Source organism: Leptonotus elevatus, chromosome 18 (assembly GCF_054856555.1).
Source record: "Leptonotus elevatus isolate MCC_2025b chromosome 18, RoL_Lele_1.0, whole genome shotgun sequence".
In the NCBI taxonomy this organism is placed as follows: domain Eukaryota; kingdom Metazoa; phylum Chordata; class Actinopteri; order Syngnathiformes; family Syngnathidae; genus Leptonotus; species Leptonotus elevatus.
This window is the reverse complement of record NC_141256.1, coordinates 6,940,042-6,960,990: the sequence shown is the minus strand read 5'-3', so window position 1 is coordinate 6,960,990 and position 20,949 is coordinate 6,940,042. Positions and strand designations below refer to the sequence as shown.

Sequence of the window (20,949 nt, the reverse complement as noted above, 5' to 3'; positions counted from 1 at the left end):
GCTCAAGAAACGATCCCAGAAAGATCCTTCCAGGACTGCATGAGGCCTATTTGACACTAGTCCTGGTCCTCTGGAATAATGTCTTACACAAACACACACGTCATTGTGTTCATTATTGTACTTTGGGCTGCTAAAAGTTCATTTTACATCTGGATGACAAACAAGCGTTAGTCAATCAGTACACATCCGATCCAAAGAAAGCGTAAATCCAAGTTGAGCGGTCACCTCTTCGATTTTCCTTTGAATGTCCTGCAGCTGTTCCTCCCACTCTTGCATCTCAGAGTCAAAGTTGTCCACCATGTCTTTCCCCCAGCCTCGCCCGCCATGTTCGAGCCCGCGCTCCAGGTCAATGGCCGCCATGACGTGGGTCACTCGACACCTTGAAGGCCCCTTCTTTTTTTCCTTTTTTCAAAGGGCGATTTATGTTTCACTTCCCCGTGCGTGGGTGACAGAAGGGATGCCGCTGTGCGTCACAGTGACAGATAGATGTCTTGGGAAATTCTAGAAACACAAACACATGGGCTTGTGAGGGGAAAAAAAAGTCACCCTTTCTAGCTAGCAGGCAAATCTTGATTGTATGATTATAGAATCGCCGTTGGTGCCTCTGCTATATGGCATTTTCAAGATATTGATTTATATTGAGGGGGAATGGGGGCTTCCTCTAATGGCTTTTTACAATGTGCAGGCAAGTCTGAATTTAGAGTTTCGTGCCTTCAGTATAGTACCAAATTATGCTGTAACATAGCACTGAACTCTACTGGAAGAGATGTAGCGTAATTGACAGTTAGGAACAAGGGCAGAGAAGGTCCCCAACTAATCTCCAGTAATAAAATGTATCCCCACAAAACAAAGAGAATATATGTGCTAAGGACTACTTTGAACATTTTGTTTAATAAATGTCTTTAAAGTGTGTAGAAGTGGTAAAATGTACGTTTTTATATGCGCTCTCCATCGCAGATTTTTGGCTATTGCGGTACGGCAATGATAAATTAGTCAAAATCTAAGAACTCGGTGCAGAGTTGTCAGTTGTAGAGTAGTTATTAAGCTAAAAGATAATGAATTTTAAAAAATGAACAGTTGTAAGTTGAAAAATAGTATGGAAATTTTTTGGGGGGGATCTACACCAAAATCTAAATCTCCTTTCTTCCAAGTTAACTATTTCAGTAAATATTCCTAACCAAGACACAACCTTCCAATAATAAAATGATCACTCCCTTAATTCATTGCCCACTTTTCTGTCCTTCTAGAGGTACATTCAAACCCTGTTGCGTCCCCGCCGTAAACTGACAGCCGTGTTAGACAACCTGCACAGACATACCGGGCACACAGTTTTAGCTTCTCGAGCCACTTTGCCGACCTCCACCCCCTCCCTTGCATGAGCGCACACCTCGCCACATAGCAAGAAAGACTCGCCAGGCATGCGTCCCAGCAGCCATTTCCCATGAGCGCACACATGTGGCCTGAAGCATGACACCAAGCTAATGTCATTGCTATGTTGCATGTGACGACTGCTGCTTTTTTTTGAAGGCGTCATAACATAATTTTAGATGAGTTTTCAAATTGAGAGGATTTTTTTTTTTTTATATATATATTCACCAACTGGAATCCTACTCTTTACAGCCACCAATGTATGTATTTGTCAAGTACATTTTTCAAAGGGTAGGCGTGGAATAGGGTCTGGCCAGGCTTATCTGTGAAATTCAGGTTTGTAAACCACTGTATGAATTTAAAACCACCACGTGGTAAGTTGGACTGATTTAGGCAGCGTACACTCAAATGACGTATGTATATGCGTGTTATCAACAGAGTATGTGTCACAGTAGGTAGTAGAAAGTGTCGGTGGATCGTGGGAAAAAGATGACATGTCATGAAGTTAATGACTAATGCCATGTATAAAAGCCGCTGACATTTAAGTTAAGCCATTTGATTAGTCACTGCTGTTCATGATACATTCATCATCAAAACAAAAAACATTTTCTCAGTCTTGGTTTTGTTGGAAAGTTTGGCAAAGTCAAAATTCGGCTTTTTGGTCAGAACCCGGTGTTTTTAGTGAAACCAACCCATCTTCTACTGTTGATTACTAAATAATGGAAAAAAATAGAAACAACCTCTTTTTTGGGTGCTTATATTGTCCCAACAACAAATATAAATTTGATAACAATTGAAATGATTAAATGCCCCTACCTTGTTCCAGGTGAAAAAATATATATATTTATTGTCCCTGCACTCCAGTAAATCCCCCAATCGGGTCTTGTCCCCGGTCCTGAGTCACTCCCGCTTTCCTCCAATCTGTCAAGTGTCTCTCTGCAGCCCCGGTCTCCTTGTTTTTCCTCTCTCGTGTTACGTAAAGCCGGGTGGGCTCATTTTAAAGAGCTCCTTCCTCGCCCCGAAGTCACACCCCCACATCGAGGTCAAGTCATTGAACAAAAGAGTAAACAACCACCTCCTCCTTCATCTGTGAAGGCGGAGCTTTTGGGGGCTCCAATATCATAATGTCAAATGTATTCCAGCATTTGAAGACTCCAATAGGACAACTGTCGTCACCAGCATCCTGGCTAAAATTACTCAAGGGAGAGGGCGGGAGGTGGAAGAGAGGGAAAGTGTTTACATAGCTATTTAAGCCCGCCAACGTCTCCAGGCCAATCGGCGTCTCTGTTGCTACTCCGCTCGCTGGCGTCCGGGCAGATTTTGTCTTGTGACCCTAACCGTTTTTTCCAATAGCCGCCAAGTGGGTGGCTAATTATATTTGATTCAGTACAGTCAACTCCCCGTTCATTGTGGTGGTACATTCCAGACCCACCTGCAGTAGGTGAAAATCGGAAATATACTGTAGAAACCATGTAAAAGACTTGTGCTTTGAGATACACGGTGAACATACTCGTAACTCAAATGACTTGTATCTCAAATGATCTTTTCCCACTGAAAAACACAGAAAGACCATTAATCTGTTCCAGTCGCCCCAAAAAATTTAAATAAAAAAATACTACTCTAATATTGTACTTTATAAAAACATAGAGTACCGGTAATAACATAGAATGTTTAGAAATAATTAAACAGTTTGTGTATCAGAATTTAATGCTGCAATTGATTTTATGTGTTGTTCTTTCTGTTGTGCGCCTTGGTCACTCGGAGGCAGTACATTTACAATCAGAGAATAGAACAAAATGGATAATAGAATATCAAGAATAACACTTTGTCCTCTACTACTGCTGTAAGTGACTCTGTATGATGCCATATATTTGTCAATTTTCATGGAGGATAAAGAATTTATGCCTGTGAATATTATATGATTAGCCTGCATGTGTTGCTCCACAGTTTGTGTTCAAATATTCTCAGCAGTCAAGGTTCTAAAACTGCAACTATTGAATGCTAACCGTTAGAATGCCAATGGCAAATATTTTGGGCTTCGTTGCCACTCACTTGCAACAATCTGTGCAGCCAAAGATAATGCTTTTTTTTTAAGGACCTATTTTTACAAAGTAAGCCGTAGAAAGTACAATTCTGTTTTCAAATGAACACGAAAATTATATTTCTGTAAAAGTATTTGTACTTTGTTACTTTCCACCCCTGGTATTAATGTAGGCTTTAAAAGGAGGTCAACCTTGAACGTTTCTCGACAATAAAATGTTACATGTGACCTCACTAGTCTAAACATGACATTCCGATTTTTACATTTGTGGAATATGAGTTAAACAGCTAAATCCAGACGTTTTTTTTATCCATTCTCAGGGGACGGCCATGTTGACTGAAGATGACATCAAAGTTGCTCAGGCAACGACCAATCACAGCTCACCTGTTTTCTGCAGCTGAGCTGTGATTGGTTGTTACCTGAGACCCGAGCAACTGTGATGTCATTTTCACTCGACAGCAAGTGGCAAAATGGCCGCCTTCTGATACAGATAAAAACTGCTGGATTTTGCTGCTTAACTCCTATTCCATAAACACAATATTAACCAGAATATATTCTTTAGACTAGTGGGGCTGAATAGAACATATTGTCTTTAAAAAAATAAAAATAAAATAAAAATGTATTGAGTCAAGTGAACAAATATTCCAAGAATGACTCATAACTTCCAGGATGTTTAAAGGCGACAGAAACGTGTGGAATGTCAGGACACATCCTGCCGTAACTCGAACCTGACAGTTGCTACTGTTCATCTATCTTATCCGCCCCACCACTCATTTGCTAATTCCTGTCCTCTAATCGCCGGGCCCCCGCTGTTGGAAAACGTTGGAGGCGTCGGAATTCTCTCATTCGCAAGCCTCCACCTGTTGCGCTTCCCTAATAAATGAGAACATGGGCCCTGAAGGAGTTAAAAGCAGGGATAAAAACAAACTGTCCCTGCTTTAGGCGATGACAGCCGGGGTGGGGGTTGGGTATGTAACATGTTTTTGAACAGCGAAGAGCTAAAGGCTGGTCCTAAGCTCTTCTGAAGCCAAAATGTATTTACAAGCAAGGTTAAATCAGGACGACAAGGTCATTTAGGTTTACTACACCTACATTGACAACAATAATAAAGCAATATGGGTGAATAGATTTGAAAAATAATCTAATTGTTTTTTTCCCCTGAGTCAAAAATGTCCTTGACAATATGTTCCATGATGAATACTGCATTTGTAGAATGTGAATTTTTATCCATCTCACAGGGCGGCCATTTGCTGTCAACTGAAAATGACGACCAATCACGGCTCAAGCCCAGAATACAGGTAAGCCGTACAGAAGGAGCTACTGTACATTATGACAGCAAAAATAAGTCAATCAATGAGCACTCGCCTCTACAATTGTTATGTAGTCTACTAACGAATAAGTCAACTCACCCTCTCCTGGGACTTATTCCATTGGCTGTTATGGATAACGGAAACGTGGCAGGGAAGTGCTGAGTTTTCCCCTGTGCTTTTGGGTAACCTTGGCAACAAATAATGCGGTGAGAGGGAAGGGAACAAAAAAATATCAAATCAACAGAAGAACTGACGGGATGAATGCAGATAAAGAAAGGAATGGTGGCGAGGGGGAGGCATACAATCACAGAACAAAGAATAGGGTGAAAAGAAAGACCAGTTTAAAGATGGTGGCGTACGAGAGGGAGGAGAACAACACAAGTATGAGGATGAGCAAAATGATAGGCTGGAACATCTGCAAAGTGGAGCATGAGGTTGCAAGTGAGGAAGAAAATAAGAATTACAATCAACGCCAAACTATTAGAAGGAATGATTCAAAGTCGCTCCAGGAGTTTGTGATGTCGGGATTGTTACAATCCGTGCAAACTATGCACAATTTAGCAATTTCATTTTTTGAGATTAGACCAATTGCCGAAGCTGCTATGTGATCAAATCCTGGAGGGACTGCAAAGTGGGTGTTTTTCGTTTCTCACCGACAACGGCTCCTCGGTCTCCCTGTCCTCCAGCCTGGGCACTTCCAGTCTGTCGATGAAAGCCTGTAGTTCCTTCCTGAAGGCTTTCATTTGGGCATTGATGCGATACAGCAGCTCGTGCTCCCTGATCCGGCTCCCGTCATCCTCCCCGCCTAGCTCCAGCTCGCCGTTGTTAACGTAGACCCTCGCTTCCAAGATGATAGCCGCCGTGTCGGCGATCAACCGGTCGATGGTCCGGACGAGCCTTTCCGCTTCCACGCGGATGTCGATCATCTGCTGCCTGTCGCGCAGGCTGCACCACCCGCCGGGTAGGAAGCGAGCCAACGGGGAGGAGGCAGCCCCCTCGGGCCCGGACGGAGTGAGGAGCCCCCTGGTGGGCGTCACGCAACGACTGGCGCCATTGGTGTTTCTGACTTCGTCCGGATCGCTCTCGCCGCCGACGGGGCCCTCGCGCTTGCGGTGAGGGGGGAGCAGGCGGGACGACGTGGAATCCTCGTCACTTTCACGACGACCGCTCGTCCCGCCGCCGCTATCGCTCTCGGCGTCGCTGTCCCTCGGGCTGGGCCGCAGGGACAGGTGGGAGGCCAGGTCGTAGCGCTGCATGTTGGACAACAGAACGCGGTTCTCGTATTGCAGCTGCATCACCTGGATAGAGCAGAATGGAAGATTACTGTTGTTAGAATAAATGTACATAAGTTGTCCCATATTTACTCTTATAGTATTGCAAAACACGACGTATGCTCTTGCAGCTGCAGGGCAGGAACTGTGCCTGATCACAAGATAGAGGCTGAAACACTTTGAGGATGAACTGTTGAACTTTGACTGTTGAAACCTTCAGTGCCGGAGAAAGACACGTCTGTATTATCTGCATAATGACTCATATCCTTGAAGGTTGCTCCTGTGTGTGCCCCCTCCTCTTTAGAGCAGCAACATCTGTGTCAACTAGGGGAAATCCTATTAAAAAGCGAGGACTCTGCGGAGTAGATTGTAATCTGTGCACATTTCTGTCCATCGCGAGCAAAAATGATCTAAATCTCTAGTCTTCCTTCCTTGTCTATTGGTTTTTAAATGTTCTAGGTTGACTGAACCTGCCATTACCGTAGCCAAGATTAACTCATTCACTGCCATTGACGGCTAAAGACGTCAAAGTTCCATTGGGAGTTGGTTAGCTAGTTATGCAAAGTCTCTAAAGTCCAGTATCTGGATGCATTGGGAAGGAAGTCAAATGAACAAACTTGTCACACCTTGCCACTGAGGTCATTGATCTGAAGCCTGGCTGCCTTCAGTTCCTCCTGCAGGGCCTCGGCCTTCACTGCGTCCATCCCGCCTCCGTGCCGAGCCCCGCCCTCGTGGGTGCCGGCTTTGAATCGCATCTTGTTCAGCTCCTTGGTCACCCTCTGGTTCTGTTCCTCTGCGTCGGCAAGGTTTCTCCTCAGAAGCTCGGCCTCGTCCTCCACCAGCTGCAGCTGCTGTCTGAGCTCTGTCAGGTCGTCCCCGAGCCCTCGCCCCGAGCCCGGACCGCCCAGTGAGCCGACGCCGGAGCCTTCCCCTTCGCCTTCACCGCGGAGGTCATCCAGCTCGGCTCTAAGGCCTCGGTTCTCCACCTGGAAAAGACGACGGAGTCTGTTTGACAACAAGGAACTACAGCGGTATCATGCTAACTTGTCCATGGCTATGGCTATTGCCTGTCGCAAATAGCTAAAACCTACGAGTAACTGACGCTGTTGTTCATGCTCACCTCCAACTCTACAATTTTCCTCCCAAGGATGTTGGCCTCCTCCTCCACTAGGCGGAGGCGTAGCTTGAGCTCAGACTCACGGGTGGAGGGCGGGCCCCCGGCCTCGCCTTTGGGATGGGTGCTATCTAATTCACCATAGAAGGAGCGGTACTTCTGCAGCTCTTGTTCCAGACGGTCCTTCTCTTTGTCTATGGTGGCCGTCTTCCTCCTCATGAGTATGGCCTCTTCCTTGATCAAGGCCAACTGGCACTTAAGGTCCTCGTTGTCCTCCTGGACAGTGAGAGAACGTGTGTTCAGGAGTTCAAGATGAAGTGCATGTCATCAGATTTTAAGAGAAGGGAATTAAGATTAGAGCAAAAAGAAGATTTTGTGTCTTTCTGAGCCAAAACCTCTTAAAAAGACTGGCCTCAGTTCAACTGTGCAACTCATTTATCCCTATAAGGATGAAAAAATGTTCTGAGCAGTTCATCTGAAAAGCTAAACGGAAGTTGGTGGTTCCAACAGGATAAGGAGTGGGCAATTCTGATCAATTTCATTGATGGATAATCTGAATATGAAAATGAGGAACAAGCTGGCCAAAACTCTTGTTGGGATAGGCTTAGGTTCACTTGCAACCCGAACTGAGGACAAGCGCTCAAGAAAATGGATGGCCGCCCTTGGACAGGACTGACTGAAGCACTCACCTCAGTGGGAGTTTGCGCTGCTTTCTTGTCAGTCTTCTGAATGTCTTTACCTCCTCGTTTCTTCTGCGAAATGATGAAAACATTATCAGTGAGAAAGTTGGGTCAACCCTCAGGACTTTGATATACCCACCTCTTTGGTTTTGTCTAATTCGTTTTGCAGGGCTTGTTTGGTCACCTCCACCTCAATAAGGCTCTGTCTCAGCTTCTCATTCTCATCTTCCGTCTTGGCTCGGGTCTCCTCCACCTTCTCCAGCTCGTGGTGCAGCCTCACCGACACATCCTTGGCCACCTGCCCCAGCGCCGACATGTTGATTTTTGAAACCCGTGAACGAAGCACAATTGCCATACCTTGAGGTCCTGTTCAAGAACCCTAAGCAGCTCCTCGTCAATCTCCCCCGTGTGGGCGTAGCGCAGCCGCTTCCTCTCGGCCTTGCGCAGGCGGTACTGCAGGATCCGGCAGTTTTTGTTGGCCCGCTCCAGGTCGCGCTTAATGTCCTGCAGCTGACACGTGTCTTCCTCATAGAACGTGTCGCGCATTTCGTCCATCTCGGCCCTCATCTCCTCGATCTCGCACTGGATGGTAAATGGAAACTATGAGACTGATTTAATTCTACATAATTAAATAAAAAAACTAATAAGGATGCCTATGCTAATGAGAAGCCTCACTTGTTCTATAAAATACTATTTCATTGATCGTAGGGAATCGATGTGAGTCTGATCAATACCCAATTAGTCATCTGTCTGCTTAGATTCAAGGGTAGGCAAAATAGTGAAGGAAGGTCAGTTGTTCACTGTTACCATGCCCAATTTTTTGCATTCAAGAACATTATTAGTCAACACATCAGCCTCACAGTTTTTAATGTTCTAGGTTCGAATCTCAGTCAGGGTGTGTCACTGTGTGTATCTGTTTTCAACATTTTCATCATTGCGGTCATAGTTTAGTTTGCAGTGATCAAAAGATGCATAGAATTGCACTGATAGCTATCCCTAATCTGTTGGTTTGTCAAAATATTAGAAACAGCCAGCAATGTGATGGATGTAATTGCAATAGTAAACCTATTAGTACCAAGTCATATCAAAATATTTCTGTAAAAATTGGGTGTGAATGCTGAAGAACTGACATTGAACGTTAATTCAGTGGAATTAATTGTATCAAAATAATCAATTTCAGAATGCGAGACTTGAAGTCGGAATGGTTTGAATCTGTCATGAATTGTTGAAGATGGATGTAAATATGTAAAACATCTCAATTTGTAAATGTCACTGGAAAAATTAAGTGTGGAATGTGGGAATTGTTGCTGCAAAAATAGTTCCCTGCATGTCCTGAGTTTTGTGAATATTTGGAAGTTTGAATAGTTTTAATCAGTTGACATGAATGGAAGGAGCAAAATGTTAAAACAAAAAAATGCATTTATCATTCACAGAATTACCATCAATACATCAAGTTCTATCTACTATATTAATTTATTAATGGCTTTTGCATATAGGATCCCATTTGATAGTTTGCCTATTATTTGATCGCATTGTAAAGAAGCAGTAGATGAAATAGTATGTATTTCCAACCTTCAGGTAGTCGTTTTCCTCCAAAAGCCTCTCCATCTCCTCCTCCAACAGGGCCTCGTCCTGCTGTGTCATGGATTCGTCCTCGGTGGCCTGCGCAGCCGGCCGTAAAACACCAAAACCAACCTCCTCCATTTTGTTTAGCTTTTTCTTGCTGCAACGTATATTTCTTCTGCGTGCTTCAAGTCATCCGGCCAGCATCCTCCAGTCGATCCACCGTCAAGCCGAACCGAATGAGGCCCGGCGTCGGCGTTCAACGGGCAGCCGCGCAAGCTTTAGTCACAGCTCTCTGCGCGGTTCTCCCGGTTGGTTCACCGAGGCATGCGAAAGGTCCAGTTTGAGGATTCACATCGGAAAAAGACGGATTGATGAGCAAATAGACCGAGTGGATAGCAGGAGCATCCGCCCTGTTCTGTTTTCTCACGAGCAGCCTCAGCACCATCCGGATGAGCGAACGAACCACATCGAAGCTCTCGGGCTCCCTCTCCCTGCCGTCGGCGTCCCTCAGCCGGCGTGCTTTCTTCTCATTTGCACCCCCACCCCAACGATGGGTACAACTGCACCCGCAAAAGAGGTGGTGTGTTGCCGGGTGGGTGTCCGGGAGCTCGGCCCGGTACTTGGCACTACTTCCTGGCTGGAAGCAACAGGGTCCTTTTTATTCAGATGTTGATGTTGATGGAGGGTCTTGCAGCAGCGCCACCATGTGGCACCTCCAAGCTCTGGAACTACTTGAAATTTAGTATTTCATTATGACGTTATCAATTTGTAAATAGATGCAAAAACAGTTTAGGTAAAGTACATCAAATATATATTGTCACATTAAACTCGCACAAATTAGAAATACCCGTGCCAACTTTTATGTTTTTAACAAATATTGAAATAATTTAGACAAAATAAAAAATACTAATGGCATTACAAATTTAAAATATTCTATTAAAATACAAGTTATGTTTCTAAAATATTAAAAAAAATACCAGATGTTGCAACTCTGCCAAAAATCTGTCTTACGAAGATGCCGTTTCATGTGTTTATTTTTTAGTGTGGCTGCGGCTCCAAATGCTTCGCAAATCGTACTGGGAGCTGTTTGGGAATTTTCAACCAAAGGTATGATACCAAGTTAGGAGTGTTTCTGTATTCCTGTTCAGTGGTGAAATGCAACGGATACAAGTTGGACATTTGTAAACTACTTAATGAAATCCCACCCATTATTATTTTTTACCTAATGCTGTAGGAAAATCTAGCATCTTATTCTTTTGTGTGCAATAATCAAACAAACAAAAAAGAACGTAAAGTTTCTATCTCTGTTTTGTACTTGTGTTTTCCCAGTAGTGACGTATTGATCCTAACACAGGTGTACTTATTTTGCCTGATTTGGAACCATCATAAAACCCAAAGCTTTACCTGACTAGAAGTCGACTTTTGACACATTACACTCATGTGTCGTCTCCAAACGTCTTTCCCCCAACACAGGAATACGGCGGCTACTTAGTTTTCGTCCAGCAGAGAGCGCAGTCGACATACAAACCAGGCTCCAGCTGCACTTTATGGAAGAGGAGGAGGAGAGGGTGAGTAAATAAAACGCTGACTGTTTCCACTGTGCTAGGAGAGAATGAGCTCCTTTGCTAATGAGATGAGCGAGTGGCGGGTCAGGTTTGCAGGGCTTAACCCCCTCCAGGCGACCCTTTAACCTCTACCAACGCAACTCTATACATTTCTCATGCGATAATTATACATGTTGATTTGTTGCTATAAAGTTTAACTTCCAGTCAGTGACAATGAGAGCCAGTGTGAGCACCTTACTGCAAAAAGTTGTCACACACGGGGTTATTGTGACCAGGCAGCTAAACGCCTCTGATTGAAAAGCCTCGGCCCTGCTGCAATCCCTTTTAAATCCTCGGCCTTACTGTGTCCCTGGAGGAGGACAAATGCAACCCACTCATTTTGTCCGCTCCACCATTCAGCCTCGGCATCCGTCAGCAAATGAGACTTGGGGGAATCCATGCACCTATTGCACCCTTTCCAAAACTCATGAGCGAATGGATGGGATAGAGGAGTATGATCTTTCAGCAAAAACACAATTTCCAGGATCTTTCGTTTGTTCTGATTAGAAGAAAATTTCCCATATTAAAATGGGGTCTATCTTAAAACCTTTAACTGTACAACTAATGATTCAAATATCCTTTCAGTATGCATACAGTTACACATAAAGAGTTGCTAAACTACGTGGATTATTTTAGTTGGAAACTCTCAATAGGAATTACCTGTAATTGGAATTTATGATGAATGAATAAACCAAGAATTTACTAAATTTAAGGTTTGCTGTTGCACTAACCACCCTGCCAAATTGTAATATATAAAACCATCACCAAATATATAAAATCGAGTAAATAGTGAAAAATGAACCCGTTTTCTGCACTCGATCTCTATGGACGTGTCCACTAAATGTGCTAAAACCGCACCCTGCTTAACTGTCAACTGTCAATCAAATACCACTTCTTCTAATATAGTCTATCTGCACTGTAATATAACAGAATTGTACTTTTTATTTAACCGTTTAAAAAAATATTAATCATTTAATTTACCAAAATTAACTCTGATTTTGCATGTCAAATGTATTATAACATAAAATCACTAACTGTAAAAACACAATATTCCTGTTGTTTTACAAAAAAACTCATTTGAAATGCTTGTATTGATTGTTAAAATAAAAACATGTTCACAAATGTATTGTAATTTAATTTAATGAAATAAAAAGTACAATTCAACTTTAAAACACACCCCAAATTTTTGTTGCCCTAGTTTTTCTGCTTTTTTCCACGTGGCGTGCGCTCACTCATGGCAAGCAATGACGCGCTCTAATGCGGCCACGCCCATTTGACTATCCAAAGGGAAATGGCATTCCATTTAAACTATGGTCTTAAATTTTGGACATCTTTCAGCATGCAAAAAGTATTAAAACATTTAACAGTTGCACATGTTCAGAGGTCAAATTTAGTTGATCTGTTAACTTATTAGACATTTTCAGCTCATCTGGAAATTTCATCTGAGAGCCCATCCCAAACTTATATGGGCTCTGTAGTGCAACTAAGCAATTTTTTCCCCCTCCCATGAGAAACACTATTTCCTGCACCGAATATCTTGGTTTCAGAGGAGACCTGATGGCAGATTAGCCAAGGCTTCTTCTCCAGTGACCTGCTTTCCCGGGCATCCCATGAAGTGACGTGCAAGTAAGCTCTTTTGGAGCTAAAGCCAATTTGCCCCCAAAGATTAGGGCAGATCTGTCTGGACAGGTCAAAGGCAGCCTGGAGCTCTGCTGCTGCCTCTTCCACACACAATTCTTCCTGGACATAATAAGGAGCGGACACAATCTATAAGGGTGCCGTCACTGTCCTTTATTATTATTTTTTTGTGGTTGTGTGCAGCGACAAACGGTCTGAAACAAAGTTACAATTTGCTTCCGTTCAGACAAAAGCGGTTCCCTTCGACCCTACATGGTGGCAGTGAGAAGACAACACGGAGCGCAACCTCAATCTCTTTATTCTCGGCTACAAAGCACAGCAAAAAAAAAAGAAAAAAGTGAGGACCCACGAAAATAGTGTTGCCAAAAAATGCATAATCGCTAGAAATAAAAATTAACTACTGTCCCCCGCTTCCCAGATCAGTGTTTTGAGTTATAAAAACAAACACTGAAGATTCAATGCTATGAATTCAGCACAGTGACAAGTTGGATCTGTACATGTTGCAAAGTAATCATATATTTTTTATTTTTGTTGCTGTCCAATGAAAAGCAAGTTTTACATTTTTTTTAAATAGAATGAAAAAAATAACAGCAAAAAATAAATACATTTGAACATAACAGATGAATTTAAGCACAAAGGAAATAAATCCAGCCCAACAATTTTGAAATGCATGCTTTTCATTATACAGCGACAATTTGTAAACAATAATGCCTTACCTCCCACCCTTAGAAAATGGGTGGTATCCCTTTTAATGATACTTTGTCAGTGGTCCCCAACAAGGTCACACCAAGGACCACATGAGTAGCCTTGCAGGCCGGTTCTAAAAATAGCTCAGGAGTGGTGGGACATTGGGATTTCCTAGGAATGTTGTAGAAGGGATCTTTTGAAAATGTCAACACTAAAGTGAAGAAATAAATAGTTGCATGTTGATATTTGTTTACTTGTCATTATTAATAATAGCATCATAATTAAAGAAAATAAGAGTACATTTATTATTTCAGAAGTGTGTATCCAACTGGTAGCCCTTGGCATTTATCAGTACCCAAGTAACTCTGTTTCAAAAAGGTTGTTGACAAACAATCCTAACTACAAGCAGAATTCGACTATTCAAGCTCTCGAATAAGAAACCGTTGAATGTGAACTTTTTGGGTGGTAAGTTGGCGCGTGTTTTCAAAAACATTCCGTGTGACACAATCCGAAATTTTCTGGACAGAAAAACATGGAAGCCTACATGCTCAGCATTTCTTTGTTGTTGTTGCCTTGCTCGCTTTAAAAAAAGAAATATGTGACGGGTAGCCAGAGAAGCAGCCACAACACAATCACCCTATCATCCCCTCGCAATCCTCCGTCTCTGGCCCTTTAAATATGTCCTCCCGCTCATCGCCCGGCAAGCCGTCCTTTACTCCCGTTTGGCCCGTCCCTTCTTTTGCCTTTTGCCGTTGTCCGGCACCCCCTCGTCCGCTTTGCTGTGGCCGTTGGTGGCCTTTGAGACGCCGTTGGTGACTGGCTTCGGGGACGGCTTGCGTCGGTACGCGTGGTAGTAGAAGTTGGCGAAGAGGATGATGAAGGTGACCGCGTAGCCAATCAGGGCCCACTGCATCCAGTTGGGGAAGGGGCAGCCGGTGTAGAGGGAATGGCCGGCGTGGCCGATGGTCACGTGGAACTGGATCTGATGGACAAATATGGTCGTAACTTACATTTCGACAGATGTAGATCGATAGATCCCAAAATAGACTTGTTGGAGAACATAATAATAATAAACATCATCATCATCATACATTTTATTTATAATGCTAATTGCATTGCAAGATCTCGTAGGGCTACAAGTAGAAAAAAAATTTGAATAAAAAATAAAATTGAATAATAATAATAATAATCAGAGGTGAGACTACGACCGCTATAAACAAATGTATTAAAAAATATTTTTTCAAATATATATTTATGTGGTCATGATACGCCGTCGTAGTGGCAAATTTGCGGGGGGAAAACTCGCAATCTGTCACTTTATAAACACGCAAATTTGTCGCAAATTTGCCACTTTATGCAGTCACAAATTTACAAGTTTTTTTCTCGCAAATTTGCAAAGAAAAATTCTCCGAATATTGCCCCACCCTCTAAACAAATATATTAAAAAATATTCTCAAATATATATATTTCTATGTGGCTAGAATACGCCGTCGTAGTGACAAAATTGTGAAAAAGTTATTTTTCTCAGAATATTGACCCACCCTCTAAAAAAATGTCTTCATCCACATCCACATTTTCAAGTCAACAATTGTCACATGCTTTTTGTCACCCTGATGCCTAATGTTTTTAAACATGACAAGTAGCAGCTAGTTAGCTGGCTATTATGTAATGCTCACCATCTGCATAATGGTGAGGTATTTCTTCCACCAGAGGTACTTCTGCATCTGTGGTCCCAATGCAGCCAGACCATAATAACCGTACATGATGACATGAATGCCCGAGTTGATAGTTGCACCAAAGAAAGCTGTGAAGAGGGGGGAAAAAAACAATTTCCAAAACCTTCAAAGTAGTGGCCCAAAGGAAAATTCTAAATCTACTTATGACAAGACTGATTCACACGAAAATGTTTTCCCTCCCGTCTCACCTTGTCCACCAGGAACCCACTTAATGCCGATCCACCACAGGATGAACATGGTGCAGTGATGGTAGACGTGGAGGAAGCTGACCTGGTTGAACTTTTTCCTCAAGATGAAAAAGACGGTGTCTAGGAACTCCACCCCTTTGGAGATGTAGTACCACCAAAGAGCAGATGCTATCTAAAGACGGCGAAAGGAAGAAGGTGAGTGAATAATGACTGTGAGTACCACTGCTCCATTTAAACATAATACATTAATACATGGGAAGAGGACCTTGGGGAATAAAAATCTCATATATTGAGGGGGGAAAATGTAAAAATATTTGTGAGCAGTTTTCAATATAGTCTCTGTACAAGATACATTATTGCATGTACATTTGGTGTCACTATTTCCTGCTATTACCGCTGTGTGATGATAATCACGGGGACAATGACATAGTAACACACGATTGCTCTCTGTAAGCCACGTTGCTGTGGCATCTCTTATCCCTGACTAATGCCACCCTGAAAAAGCATGGCCTGATGGGTGGTCTGATAAGGGCCAGACAGCCCGGCCCATTGTTTTCCGAAAAAGAAAGAGATAGAATCAAATAGATTTCTAAATGTCACTAATAGAACATGATACACAAATAAGCCATGCAGCTATTAAATTTTGTTTAATAATTGTGAATGAGCGAAAAACAAAAGGATCAAAATGTCTTTATAACTTATGAATGGTGGAAGTATTTGTAAGTGTGTGTGTTATGGAGAAATAGTACGCTCACCCTGACTTCATTGACGTCGTCGGAGTAGTTGACAGGTTGACAGAGGTAGCTGTACCCGGCCGCTCTGGAGGCAAGCAGGAGCTGATTGAAAAGACAATTCAAGTCTTCATTTAGTACTCACATCAGTGACTTTATTTATAGTACTCTACTATTGCGTTTACTATTCTATTTAAAAAAGCAGCGCAGCTCAACATGGTAAGATCTGTCCTTTGTTCTTAATATAGCCACACACACAAAAAAAGAGACCGTTCCACATTTATCTGTTGTTGACTATTTCCAATATTTGAGAATGAGCGGAACAGTAGGAACAAGCACGGTTATTAAATCAGCAGACTTAATTTTAATTGTCAATTTCCAGGAGCTAACGTTTGCATTATATCTTGTCATGATCATAACACACATCACTACCTATGGACATGTTATTTTTTGCCAAACTTTATTTTATTTTATTTTTTTTGCCTTAATCATCTCCTCAAGATGCTGGCTGCCTCTTTTTTTGTATTAATTTTTTTGTTTTTTAATAAAATAAAACAATATATATATTTTTACTCAAACAATATTATCTAAAATGCTGTGTTACGTGCTAGCATGACAACAATTATGATTTAACGCCATACTCAAATATTATTTTGTAGTTATATTGGTCTAGATTAGTGATGTGCCATTCAATCAATAGTTGTCAATCAATAATTATATAAAAACTAGGAGTGTAAGGCGATTACAATTTTTTAGCGTAATTAATCGCATAACTTCAATAGTTAACTCACGATTAATCGCAAATTTGATATCTGTTTAAAAGTACAATAAAATGTAAAATAAAATTATTATTTTTAAGTTTCATACTCTTGTTAACATAAAAGTGGGGTAAAAAATGTTAAACTAAGAAATATGGTTGCATCGATCTTAATGGCCGTTTGAGGGCGAATTTGCAATCTGAATAGAAATTCATCGCTAATATGATTTATGATGTATCAGCTCGCACCGCTGATTGTGAATGCCTCAGGAAGATTAGATTTACATGGCAACACGGAGGGTGAAATCTGATTGGACGACAAATAAATAAATAACTGGGCCAAGCAGTGGAGTAAAGAGAATATTACAGTGCAATAAAAGGCTGTTAGAAATAAATGACTATATTTTCATTGAACAAACCAAAACCAAAAACCTGCAATATTCACTAAATGTATTCTAACGAGCAACTGAAAATATGTGTCGCCTGACCTCTTTGGCGATGTAGAAGTTGAGGACCACCATGCTAAAGTTGTAGACGATCAGGGTCTTCCTGAGCGTGTACGGCTGGCGGTCCTGCATGTATCTAGGCCCCGCCCACAGGAAGAGCAGGTACAGGCAGCTGATGGCCAGCGTGGGGCAGGGCGACGACATCAGCGGCCAGCTTTCCACACGCTTGTCTGGAAAAAGGAAGTCAACATGATCTTACCTACAGCTCTTTGCGTTAACTTGTGGCTGTTGTATGGACGGAAAATTTGCTGACTCACCTGCTATAGTAAGGCTCCATTTGTAAAACTCTACTGTGTCGTTCACCAAATGCGTTACAGCCTCCATGGCGTTGCCTTTGCACTCGATTGTACTGAGAGAGCGAACGAGAGAGAGAGAGAGACAGTGAGGTGAAGCTACAAAATGTGTCCATACAAATTTGTATTCGACTGGTTTAGATTTCACACAGAGGAACTCAATTTATGACTAAACTGAGATGGGATTATCATTATTCCGGTATTTTTCTTTGCAGGTGTACCATGACATTTTTTTAAAATGTAAATTTCAGTGGATATCAAAAGTCTGCACACCCCTTTTCAAACACTAGGTGGGTTTTGAGGTAAAAACAAAAACAAATTTAAACCATAAAAGTTGTTCCAAACTTGTTTAAACCTTTATCTCATTCAAAACCAAAAACGTATTTATACGTTTTTAATGCTTAAGCATACAGAACGCTTTGAAACAGCTTCTGACATGAAGAGGTTGCTTAAAGCAATGGTAGTTATTACACACAAAAAACAGTCAGCAGGTGGCAACAGGGTATAAGAGATCAGCCAAGGGCCGTGTTGCAAAAAGCTGGTTTTGCCAGTGTTTTCAACAAGTTTGTGATTAATGATGAAACTATTCTAATGCTAATTGCTGCAAAACTGAAACAGATACAACTATACTTTTTTTTTCCTGATGAAAGAAGAGACTCTAATCTTTCTTTTTGTTGTTTTTATGTCAATAGAACACAATATTCTGTGGACCTTGCAAAATCAGTCAAAATCCAGTAAAACAGGTCGGGAGCGAAGGGGGTTGCTTCAGTGAAAGTGGCTGTAAGGGAATTAATTAATAACCTGTACAAATCATAATTCCTTCCACTTTGCCTAAGGCCTCAGTCCAGTCTGAAGAAAAACAGCAGCAGAGCATATGCTGCCATCACCATGCTTGATTCTAGGTCAAAGGTCACTAACCTTTTTTTTGAAGCTGAGAGCTACCTCCTGGAGACTGATTAATGCGATAACAACAATATAACATTTATGCTCAAATTACCTTATTAGGACTGATCATGTTACTACTATTTCTATGAATCCTCACCTGGTGCAAAAATGGTGACCCATGCTCGACCTTGGCGTTATCATATGGTAACGAAATCTCCCAAACTCGTGGGGAAAATGTGTCATGGTCCAATGAAATGGACCATCTTGGTGCCAAGGAACTAAGTTGGAGTGGAGGAGCTTCATTTGAGACCGACCAACGCCGCAGTCATTTTCTTTAGCTTTTGTCTCCATCCAAATTCCTGCCAACTCTCCGTAATTTACGTTCCCCCCCCCCTCCCCCGCCCCACTAAACAAAAAAGGTTTAGACTGTACTGTAAGTGCCTAGGGTTGTCACAAGATGGCAGCAAAGGGTTAGGTTTATCTAAATAAAAGTTCCTCAATTTACTCCAACAGGTCTTAGGCACCAAGATGGCAGCAAAGCTATACTGCTATTGCACTGGCCTGAGCACAAATGGCAAAGAGGGAGTTTTAGTCTTGGTTTATTTGTGTGGTCTGTCTGTGCGAATGAACACATTTTAACTCATTCACTGCCATTGACGGCTTTAGACGTCAAAAATTAATTTGAACTATTTCTGTTAGTTTAACTTTTTTTTTCCACTTTTAACAAGAGTATGAAAACCTAGAAAAAAGTTGTTATTGTACATTTAGAACAGATATAAAATTTGTGATTAATCGTGAGTTAACTATTGAAGTAATGTGATTAATTAAAATTAAAAAATTTAATCGCCTGAAGACCTAATTTATAATTTTATTTTATTTTTTTAAATAATCATTTTTCAAAAAAAAAAAAGGTTATTAAAATGAGGGTGTCAGGCGATTACATTGTTTTATTGTAATTAATCACATGACTTCAATAGTTAACTCATGATTAATCACAAATGTTATATCTGGTCTAAATGTACAATATATTTTTTCTTACTCTTGTTAACAAAAGTGGAATTTTTTTTAACTCATTGAAATAGTTCAAATGAATTTTGGACGTCTACAGCTGTCAATGGCAGTGAATGAGTTCATCTCAAAACACAATTCATCGTCACTTTTATTCACATATAGTGGTGCTTTACATCAATGTGCAAACAATTCTATCCAATGATGGTAATTTATGAGGTTTGGGTGACAAAGTATGTCTGATGTGCACCTCATTCACGAAGCAGTGTTGCATAATCGCCTGTGTGATGAGAGCAGGTGTGTGTTTATTAATCTATAATTAATCCCGTGCACCAGACCAGATCCCCTTTCAATAATTCAATTTTAAGTGCTCTTCTGAAGTTACATATTTATGTGGACACGCTCGTTCAACACAGCCTTTGTTTTATTTATTTATTTATTTATTGATTGATTTATTTATTGCAGGTATGCTTGTTGCCTGGGCAAAAAAAAAAAAAACTTGCACTAAAAAGGGTTTGGGCTGTCACAAAAAGACGGCGGCGCATGCGTCAGCAGGTTCTTGTGTCGGGGCGCTCAAGAGGCTTAAATTCAATTGATCAACGAGCTTAGAGGTTTGCAGGGCCTAAGTACAAATGCCCGCTGCATGTTTCACCCTGCATGCACAAAAGAAGCCCATTTGCGTGTACAGTACAGAATATTTCGGCAATTTTCACCTTCCAAACTACTAGTGGTTGCAATGTGACACCAAAACCATCTCGGCGACTCATAGCAATTGAATACATTTGAGTTGTAATCGGATGGAATTGAATTCATACTGCGGGCTATATCGGAACCGTTATTCTTCTTATAATAGGCTAAACCCGAATAAAAACACTGAAAGCGACTCTTATAATTAACCCGAATAAAAACACTGAAAGCGACTCTCATGAATAAACGCGTTTGGCAACAAAACACATCAGATAAGCAAATTCGGAAACATTATGAAGCTACAATACTTACCTCCTTGCTATTTAAGAGGCGTATAATGACATCCGGTGCAATTGATCTCCCAGCGTCACACCTCGTCCGTCTCGACAAGGCTCCCGTTACCCCTCCACATTAAATGTGTTCATTTATTTTATATATAGGTAAGAAACTACTCAAGGCAAGCAGATTCAAAACGTTTCTAAGGAAGGCAGGCCAATTTACGGTTTAGGTGCGAGCCGGCCGCTTAGCCTCCTCATCTTCTCGCAGCCCTACTCTAAAGGAGCCGGCAGTCATTGCGCATGCGCCGCTGATCTCTCGCGTGACGCCGGTCTGACCGTTTTTACACGACCCCCTTCTCCAGTCCATAGTCTTTCTTTTTCTCATTCTTCATACAGTTCAAGCAATATCATTTTACATGAAGGAAATTGAAATTGAATTACTTTTATTTTTAATTTGTGTTTGCCGATTTAATATATCGTCTCTCACCTGCAACGTGGAAGTGGCTGGGACGGTTTGCCAGTGCGCGTTTTGCACACTAGATGGCGACATCGAGTTGTCAAGCCATGCTTAAAAGTGCTCACAAGTGGCGCTTCTATTTGT

General features: G+C 41.6%; 3 protein-coding genes across 7 annotated transcripts in view; 1 reads left to right on the top strand and 2 right to left on the bottom strand.

The window, feature by feature from the left end:
- Window positions 1-272: 272 nt before the first annotated feature.
- Window positions 273-9,995, bottom strand: LOC147158402 (microtubule cross-linking factor 3-like). 3 transcript variants are annotated; one of them, XM_086061353.1, is made up of 10 exons: window positions 9,357-9,995; window positions 8,142-8,366; window positions 7,924-8,082; window positions 7,794-7,856; window positions 7,111-7,380; window positions 6,617-6,976; window positions 5,373-6,017; window positions 4,864-4,906; window positions 3,518-3,549; window positions 273-501 (listed from the first exon to the last, which is right to left on the bottom strand). In XM_086061353.1, exons 1-10 carry the CDS (start codon window positions 9,486-9,488, stop codon window positions 421-423), a joined length of 2,010 nt encoding a protein of 669 aa, XP_085917479.1. In that variant the 5' UTR covers window positions 9,489-9,995; the 3' UTR covers window positions 273-420. The 3 variants fall into 3 exon arrangements, with proteins under 3 accessions (XP_085917479.1, XP_085917478.1, XP_085917477.1); XM_086061352.1 differs by lacking the exon at window positions 3,518-3,549 and having other exon boundaries at window positions 353-501; window positions 4,819-4,906; XM_086061351.1 differs by lacking the exon at window positions 3,518-3,549 and having other exon boundaries at window positions 432-501; window positions 4,819-5,134.
- A 2,729-nt stretch (window positions 9,996-12,724) lies between these two features.
- On the bottom strand, window positions 12,725-20,642 carry LOC147158401 (very long chain fatty acid elongase 4-like). The gene is made up of 7 exons (XM_086060900.1): window positions 20,383-20,642; window positions 17,455-17,546; window positions 17,180-17,367; window positions 15,959-16,039; window positions 15,204-15,375; window positions 14,956-15,083; window positions 12,725-14,261 (listed from the first exon to the last, which is right to left on the bottom strand). The coding sequence occupies exons 2-7, from the start codon at window positions 17,519-17,521 to the stop codon at window positions 13,992-13,994; spliced, it is 906 nt and encodes a 301-aa protein (XP_085917026.1). The 5' UTR covers window positions 17,522-17,546; window positions 20,383-20,642; the 3' UTR covers window positions 12,725-13,991.
- The window catches only part of LOC147158399 (inactive serine protease 35-like), a 63,502-nt gene continuing 57,749 nt past the window's right edge, over window positions 15,197-20,949 (top strand). For all 3 annotated transcript variants that reach the window (XM_086060899.1, XM_086060897.1, XM_086060898.1), the window contains exon 1: window positions 15,197-15,398. The gene's annotated coding sequence lies outside the window, so the exon portion shown is untranslated. The remainder of the gene's footprint in view (window positions 15,399-20,949) is intronic.

What these genes read in the sequence shown, in the direction of transcription:
- LOC147158402 (XM_086061353.1), bottom strand. Translation starts at nt 9,488, where the DNA reads ATGGAGGAGGTTGGTTTTGGTGTTTTACGGCCGGCTGCGCAGGCCACC. An exon ending in AGGAAAACGACTACCTGAAG is followed by an intron (nt 8,367 to 9,356) that starts GTTGGAAATACA and finishes TTTACCATCCAG; the next exon opens with TGCGAGATCGAGGAGATGAG. An exon ending in TCAATGACCTCAGTGGCAAG is followed by an intron (nt 6,018 to 6,616) that starts GTGTGACAAGTT and finishes TGCTCTATCCAG; the next exon opens with GTGATGCAGCTGCAATACGA.
- LOC147158401 (XM_086060900.1), bottom strand. Translation starts at nt 17,521, where the DNA reads ATGGAGGCTGTAACGCATTTGGTGAACGACACAGTAGAGTTTTACAAA. An exon ending in ACTTCTACATCGCCAAAGAG is followed by an intron (nt 16,040 to 17,179) that starts GTCAGGCGACAC and finishes CTTTTCAATCAG; the next exon opens with CTCCTGCTTGCCTCCAGAGC. An exon ending in ACCTCACCATTATGCAGATG is followed by an intron (nt 14,262 to 14,955) that starts GTGAGCATTACA and finishes TTTGTCCATCAG; the next exon opens with ATCCAGTTCCACGTGACCAT.